This window comes from Phragmites australis, chromosome 8 (assembly GCF_958298935.1).
Source record: "Phragmites australis chromosome 8, lpPhrAust1.1, whole genome shotgun sequence".
NCBI lineage: Eukaryota > Viridiplantae > Streptophyta > Magnoliopsida > Poales > Poaceae > Phragmites > Phragmites australis.
Genome location: NC_084928.1, coordinates 34,651,070 through 34,659,537, shown reverse-complemented (window position 1 = coordinate 34,659,537; position 8,468 = coordinate 34,651,070). Strand labels below are relative to the sequence as shown.

General features: G+C 46.8%; 1 protein-coding gene and 1 non-coding gene across 2 annotated transcripts; one reads left to right on the top strand and one right to left on the bottom strand.

Moving 5' to 3' along the window:
* The first annotated feature begins 215 nt into the window (after positions 1-215).
* LOC133927219 (probable alpha-glucosidase Os06g0675700) lies at positions 216-6,887 on the top strand. The gene is made up of 5 exons (XM_062373575.1): positions 216-786; positions 4,010-4,701; positions 4,789-5,019; positions 5,140-5,780; positions 5,867-6,887. Exons 1-5 carry the CDS (start codon positions 581-583, stop codon positions 6,746-6,748), a joined length of 2,652 nt encoding a protein of 883 aa, XP_062229559.1. The 5' UTR covers positions 216-580; the 3' UTR covers positions 6,749-6,887.
* Positions 3,880-3,952, bottom strand: TRNAR-CCG (transfer RNA arginine (anticodon CCG)). The gene has a single exon. It is a non-coding gene; the product is annotated as a tRNA-Arg (tRNA).
* Positions 6,888-8,468: the final 1,581 nt, after the last annotated feature.

Here is an 8,468-nt window from a genome sequence, read left to right as displayed (position 1 = left end):
AATATATAACTAAATTAACAATTCAAATAATTTCACACTATATAAATTTTGTAACTATAAATAATATATTTTATAAAAAAACTTAGTTAAAATCTAATTTCGAAGACCAAGCTTAAAAGAAATAAAAAGGGAAATACAATGCTTTGGGGATCTCAACGCCGTGACCCCCCGAAGACCAAATCTTCCCATTGTAATTAGCGTCAATTAGAGAAAACGGCACTACCCTTGATTCAATCATCCCAAAAGCTTATCGCCTTTTAGCCTGGAAAGACAAATCCAAACGAGGACATCGCGTATCATCCTTGAGCAAGCATAGATAATTCACGAGAGGAGAGAACGCGCCGTGTGGTTTCAACTGCAGCTAGCCTTGCACGCAGTACCTTCTCCCCGGAGAAAACGCAGGATTTCGCACGCATCGCAATAGAAAACAAGCCGCGAGATCTTTTCAGCTCGCGGTTTCAGACAGGAAAGAGCCGGTCACCCCAGCTCCAGGCCCAGCTCGTGCGCTGCACGCTGCCACTTGCCACTACTTAGCCGCTTGCTGCTCGCCTTCTCGGATCATCAGCTGGCCCCTCGCGCGATGGGGTCGCCGCCTGCCCCCACGCGCCTCGCCTTCCTCGTCTTCCTCCTCGCCGTCCCGTGGGGCTCCGACTGCGCTGCCGACCCCGGGTACCGTGTCGTGTCGGTCGCCGGGTCGCAGGGCCTGCTGTCGGCGCGGTTGGAGCTCGTCGGCGGGACGGCGCCGGAGCTCGGGCCGGACGTCCGGAGGCTCAGCCTAACCGCAAGGCAAGTACGTCCTCCCTCGATTAGTGCTTCCATGGCATGTGATGCTTGTTGAATCTTGAGACTTTGCAAGTAGCATATGGAGATATGGTTCATGTCTCGATTATCCATCGTTGAATTATGGAGTTTTTAGTTTGATGATCCATTTATATTGAAGAAAGGGTTAGATTGATGTGGATAACTCATTTGAAGCAGTTGTAGATAAGTATCTAGGCATATGTAGTTAGAATTGCTTTTGGTACATCTAGTTTTTTTTTTTTTTTTCTTCTTTTGAGATAAGAGTTGATACAGAGTGATTAGGACAACGTACCAAATAAGTCATTTTGTAGAAGACTACAACCTAAAGACCCAAGGCTGGAATCGGGCTGGAATTGTAGGTAAGTATTTAGGTGTATTATTATTTTTTCAATAGGGCTGAAATCATATTAAACTTGGAAGAAATACACATCCCTATATTATATAGAGGTCCTGAAGAAATAAAAAATTACAAAGATAATATAACCAGATCATCTTCTTCACATTTGGTAACCTCCGTCCTTCTTCACTTTTGTCTATAGTAGCTGAGCGAATTAGAATGTTAAAACTGAAGATGAACCCTTGTATCAACTCTAACGAGGAATCCACTATCAAAACGTGTTTGAAACTTTGAACGAACAACGGCGATATCCTCGACGAAAGAGATAAATCAAATCTGATGCCACCTTTCACGGAGTCACCCGATCCAATAGTACAGAAACAAAAACCATGGATGATGGCGATGAAACCTTCGACATGTAACAGCAAACTGCACAAGGGGATGACGAAGATCTCCAATCCTATTGCAAAAGGAGATGGAGAAAAGCTAACCTCCCACCTGCTCGTCATCTTAACACTACTGTCGCTGGAGAGAGATGGAGGAATCTAATCTTACATAATCGTCGCACCATCACAGCCACAATAATGAACTTTGGCACACCATACTTTTATTAGAGGGAAAACAAATATTACTTGTAGATATACGGGGAAGACGTACGAGACCTATTCCTCATCACCATCGGCGAGGTTGCCGAAGGTAGAGGAGGAGGGTGGCCAAGTCGTGAATGCAACCGGACCTAGGGTGTGATTGGTTGCTCGTATGGGTCTTAGTCACATGGACTGTATATACAGGTCGGGGGGAAGTAGACTGAGCGTAGTTATATTTGTTGAAAAGAATAATGTTTAGTTGGTTATATCTGTCTAAATAGTGTGAGCTCAGTTTTTATTTGATCGACCAAATCTAAAGCTATATAAGTGGATACAAGAGTTGAGACAATAATTAGTTGCTCATATAGTGATAATTTTATGATACTAACACGTGGGTTCACCTGTATGAGCGGAGGAGCCTGCATCCACCAGGCTAGGTTGCGAAGAGAAGCTTGAATTGAACTTCCCTCCCTAGTTAGGCTACGAATGTACATTTACATCCATCAAACTAGGCTGAAACAATACATGTTAGCAACTAAATACGTTTTTCTCTGAGATTATATACATTCACCAGACCAGATTGTTCTCGTACAATCAATCAATGAGACCCTTAATGAATTGTCGATAATTGACTTACACTAGGTGTGTTCTAAAATGCGATAGGGAACATTAGTTTGAGAAATCTTCTTTTTTCAAAAAACAATATCTGCGTCATACATATTTTGCAGTTCAGGTTATAGTTTGCTTTTCAGACTTTAAGAATATATGCCATCACATCTTTTTCTATCTCCCTTCATGTGGATGTCTTCAGCATCTGCTGGCATAACGAGATACGTATGGAGTATGTACTTTTATATACGTATCTCATTATGTAGGAAGTATCTAATGTGATAAATAGTATGTATATAGAGTATATGAGTATATAAGATCATCTAAGTGGAATATATAGTTTTTAATGGTTTGCACATTTTTTTAGTGTATTAAATTTTATGTATATTTGGCAAAGGTATTATCAAAATCTAATAAAATTGATGGATTTCTTTTCTATTTTCTCATATAATTCACATTGGAGTATCTTTATATATATATATAATGAATATATAACAATATCTCCTCTTCTAATGGTAAAAATCAGGAGAAAATCTACGATTTGCCATCGAATAACTACTGATTCTACAATCCGCTATCGAATAAATTCTGTTTACTTCTATACCATCGAATAAATATTTCAGTTCCTTATACGCCATCGGCTTCCGATACTACCCTCCGCTGCACTGTTCATGAACAGTACCCATGAATAAAAAAATCACAAAAAAATATGTCGATTTTTGTGCACACTCTATAATTCATAATCAACCCGTTTTAACTGTATTCACCCAAAAATACTGTATAGAATTCAAACTAAAATTCTTCAAAATATACTACTTTTGTAACTTCTTGCAATTTTTAAGCCTCATGAAAATTTACAAAAAAACTGAGAAAATTTACTAATATTCCTCTAATGTGATGTAATAATTTCTAAAATTATCTCCCGCGGTGAAAAAATTAGTTCTTTGTAATGCACAGTATTACAAAAGTAGCTCATTTTGAGAAATTTTAGTTTGAATTTTACACAGTATTTTTAGGTGAATACAGTTAAAATAGGTTGATTATGAATTATAGAGCGTGCACAAAAATCGACATATTTTTTTGTGATTTTTTTATTCTCGGGTACTGTTCGTGAACAGTATAGCGGGTAGTATCCGAAGCCGATGGTATATAAAGAACTGAAATATTTATTCGATGGTATAGAAGTAAATAGAATTTATTCGATAGCGGATTGTAGAATCAGTAGTTATTCAATGACGAATCGTATATTTTCTCATAAAAAAAATAACACATAAAGTGATTGAAGCGTATGAGACTCATGATCGATTGTACTAAGCTGAGAATGGAAAATGAAAAAGGCAAGCCCAGCTCAAAATTAGCTGAAAAGAAAAAAAAAGATTGAAAATCTTGTCATCAAAACATATGCAAATGAATTAGTCATAATCCACCATAATGTTCTAATATAAGGACGGCGAAAAAAAATATAGTAGAGCTAAATTAATTGCAAAAGGGGAAATTTGAGAGCCTACCAGGAAGAAGAAAATATTGGCATGCTGTATAAAAAAGCGATCACAGTGGGACTCGAACCCACAATCTCCCGCTCCGGAGGCGAGCGCCTTATCCATTAGGCCATGCGACCAGTTCTTATGTGAAATAGACACAGTTTAAATATATTCAATAATTACCCTTTTTGCAGGTTGGAGACGGACAGCCGGCTGCACGTCCGCATCACCGACGCCGACCACCCGCGATGGGAGGTTCCACAGGACATCATCCCGCGCGAGGCTCCGAAGGACGTCTTCCTCGACGCAAGCAAGGGCGCGGGAGCCTCGCCGCACAGCCGCGTCCTCTCCGCCGCAACCTCCGATCTCACCTTCACCCTCCACGACTACCCGTTCCGCTTCACCGTCTCCCGCCGCTCCACCGGCGACATCCTCTTCGACACCTCCCCCACGCTCGTCTTCAAGGACAGGTACCTGGAGGTGACGTCGGCGCTTCCGGCCAACAGGGCGTCGCTGTACGGGCTGGGCGAGCACACGAAGCGCACGTTCCGGCTGCAGCGCGCCGAGACGTTCACGCTATGGAACTCGGACATCGCGGCGGGCAACGTGGACCTCAACCTCTACGGCTCGCACCCGTTCTACCTGGACGTGCGGTCGGCGCCGCCCGACGGGGCGCCCGGTGTGGCCGGAGCTGGCGCCGCGCACGGCGTGCTCCTCCTCAACAGCAACGGCATGGACATCGCGTACGGCGGATCATACGTCACTTACAAGGTCATCGGCGGCGTGCTCGACTTCTACTTCTTCGCGGGCCCAGCCCCGCTCGACGTCGTCGATCAGTACACCCAGCTCATCGGCCGCCCGGTCCCCATGCCGTACTGGTCGTTCGGTACGACAAACCAGTTGCTTCCTTCGAGTTGGAACACACTGCTTCTTGCACCGATCTCATTTGCACTTGCACTCTGTTTCCTTGCAGGGTTCCACCAGTGCAGGTACGGGTACAAGAACTTGGCTGACCTGGAGGGCGTGGTGGCCGGCTACGCCAAGGCCAGGATCCCGCTGGAGGTGATGTGGACGGACATCGACTACATGGACGCATTCAAGGACTTCACACTGGATCCGGTGAACTTCCCGGCTGGCCCCATGCGGCGGTTCGTCGAACAGCTTCACCGGAACGGCCAGAAATACGTGGTCATCCTAGACCCAGGTCTGAAATGATGGTTGGTTGGTTGCAACATGACGATCGATATGCCAAATCAAACCTTTTCTTGGTGGAAAATTCATCGCATTCCGTTGATTCATTGATTGGTTTGGTGATGATATGAAGGGATCAACGTGAACACGACGTACGGGACGTTCATCCGCGGGATGCAGCAGGACGTCTTCCTGAAGCGGAACGGCACCAACTACCTAGGCAAGGTGTGGCCGGGCGTCGTCTACTTCCCGGACTTCCTCAACCCGCGCGCCGCCGAGTTCTGGGCGCAGGAGATCTCCTTGTTCCGGCGGACCATCCCCGTCGACGGGCTCTGGATCGACATGAACGAGATCTCCAACTTCGTCGACCCAGAGCCACTCAACGAGCTGGACGACCCGCCGTACCGCATAAACAACTCCGGCGTGCACCGCCCGATCAACAACAAGACCGTGCCGGCCTCCGCGGTGCACTACGGCGGCGTGCGCGAGTACGACGCGCACAACCTCTACGGCTTCCTCGAGGCCAGGGCCACACACAACGCGCTGCTCGCGGACACCGGCCGCCGGCCCTTCGTGCTGAGCCGCTCGACGTTCGTCGGATCCGGCCGGTACACCGCGCACTGGACCGGCGACAACTTCGCGTCGTGGGACAACCTCCAGTACTCCATCAACACCATGCTCAGCTTCGGCCTCTTTGGCATCCCCATGGTTGGCGCCGACATCTGCGGCTTCGGCGGCAACACCACTGAGGAGCTCTGCAGCCGCTGGATTCAGGTACGCGTCACTCGTTGCACCCAAACCTACGAGCCCCTCGTGTCGTGTCCATTGACTGAGCTGAGCTTTTCTGTTTGCGCGTGAAGCTTGGGGCGTTCTACCCGTTCTCGAGGGACCATTCGGCGATCGGCACCGTCCGGCGAGAGCTGTACCTGTGGGAATCGGTGGCGCGGTCGGCGAGGAAGGCGCTCGAGCTGCGGTACCGGCTATTGCCCTACATCTACACGCTCATGTACGAGTCGCACACCACTGGGGCGCCCATCGCGCGGCCGCTCTTCTTCTCGTACCCCAAGGACGTGGACACGTACGGCGTGGACCGTCAGTTCCTGCTTGGCCGCGGCGTGCTCGTGTCGCCGGTGCTCGAACAGGGCGCCACCACAGTCGACGCCTACTTCCCGGCCGGCCGGTGGTTCAGCCTCTTCGACTACTCCCTCACCATCGCCACAGGTACTGGCAAGCGCGTGACGCTCCCGGCCCCCGCGGACACTGTGAACGTGCACGTGGCCGGCGGCAGCATCCTTCCGCTGCAGCAGCCCGAGCTGACGACGTCGCGTGCGCGCCAGACCGTCTTCAACCTCCTGGTCGCGCTCGGAGAGGACGGCTCGGCCGCCGGAGAACTGTTCCTGGACGACGGCGAGTCGCCGGAGATGGCCGGGGCGCAGGGCAAGTGGAGCCTGGTAAGGTTCAGCTGCGCGACGGAGCGCGGCCGCATCACGGTGAGATCGCACGTGATGCACGACTCGTACGGACCGAGCCGGACGCTGGTCATCGCAAAGGTGGTTTTCCTTGGGCTGCAGTCGCCTGTGCCAACGAGGGAGTTCGCCGTTTATGTCAATGGTGTCAAGAGGACCGCGAACTCGACCGGCCCCGACAACGGGTACCGGAGGAGCGGAGCGCTGGGCGTCGCTCACGTGGCGGGGCTGTCGCTGGCCGTCGGGAAGGAGTTCGAGCTCAAGGTCGTGATATAGCATTCGAGAATTGGCGCATAAGGTATGAATAAAATTTGATCAGAAGATTAAGCTTGGAATAAATGGCATCATCGAAGCAATATGATTGTATCATAGCAACATTGTGCAATACGATGATCCAGCGTGTCCTCCTCCTCCAGACATCGTTCAGACAGCAAAAGCCAAGAACAACCTGGGCTAGGACCTCAGTGGCTCAGTTCATTTCTTCATACAACTGAGATTAGATCTAACGGTCTAAAAACACCAATTGGGGCTCCAAATTCACACGATAATTTGGGAATTCAGTCACTTGAGCCTCTTCTTAAGTATCTGTCTGTAGATTAGACCCAAACGAGCCTAATGATAAAAGTGAATAGCCGGCCCAAACTCTGGGGCCGAAATCAATGATAGGAAGTTGGGCCTACGAAAGTCTCTATGGGCTGAATTATGCGGAACAGCATTCACCAGCTGCTCATGCAAAAATTTTGAACTTTGAAGTGAGATGAATTCTCCACTTGCTCCTAAAAAAAACTATCCATTTGTAAGTTGCATGTTATCGAGAATGAAAATTTTTCGCTCTGACACTGACATCGCTTTCATAACTTCTTTTTTTTAGAACTACGGCAGGGGGTTGCCGGCCTGAACAATTTCATTAATACGGAAGGAGTGTAGCGTACATGATTTGTGAATGAGGAATAGGAATAGAGAGGCAAGGATCAACTAAGCTGTTACATAAGAAAGTCCAGAACTCCAAGCGCGCAACGTGTTTTGTCCAACGATGTGCGCGATTGGTGAGACCACAACTCCAGGTCTGCGTGTAAGACCGGTTAAAGAAACTAATAAATCTTATCTATATGCTAAGCTTAAAAATCAGTTCTAACCTATAGTGATTTTATAGACAGATATTATTATAATATCGCTCTTAATCATTATTAAACGTTTTACAAAAGTGGTATTCGAGGGATAAGATCTAAATAAAACCGTAGCAGCGTAACTATGTATTCTCTAATCCTCCACGTCATTTCCGCAGGCACAATCGACACATAATGCATCTTGGAACAATCCATCCTCAGCGAACTCTTCAATTTCTTCTCCAGCTGAGTGTTTGATGATAGTAAAAGTGAGCATATGTCGTACTCAGCAAATTGTGAGCAAATAATATGCATATGAATGCTCCACGACAATAGGACATTATGGTATTTTTTGGCATAAAACAACATTTAAGTAAAAACATTTGAAATATATTAAATAATTAAGTAAATAAATATAAATAACCAACCACCTCAAGATTTCATCTATCTTACTTAACCAACCTTCCAACACCTCAACAAAGATTCCGACCATCAAGATTGAACAACACTTCAATCATAGTTTCTACCACCATTATTGACCAAACCAACCATATCATCTTGTTCTAATCATGTGAGATTTTTCTTATCACTCGTAACCGTGACTACGACTAATTAACCAGTTTTACACTCTTCAGAGGTCATATACTTTACCCAGAAGTCATGATCATACTCTGTTGCCTGTAGCCATTAGTATCTTACACACTTCCGAGGTGTGCGCCGAGTTGACCACTTCAAAGCCTTTACAATATCCCTCTTAGCATGTGCATACCCGCTAAGATTTCACCATCACGTGAATAAGAAAGTCCAGAACTCCAAGCGCGCAACGTGTTTTGTCCAAATGTGTGCGTTTGGTGATACCACAACTCCAGGTCTGCGTGCAAAACTGGTTA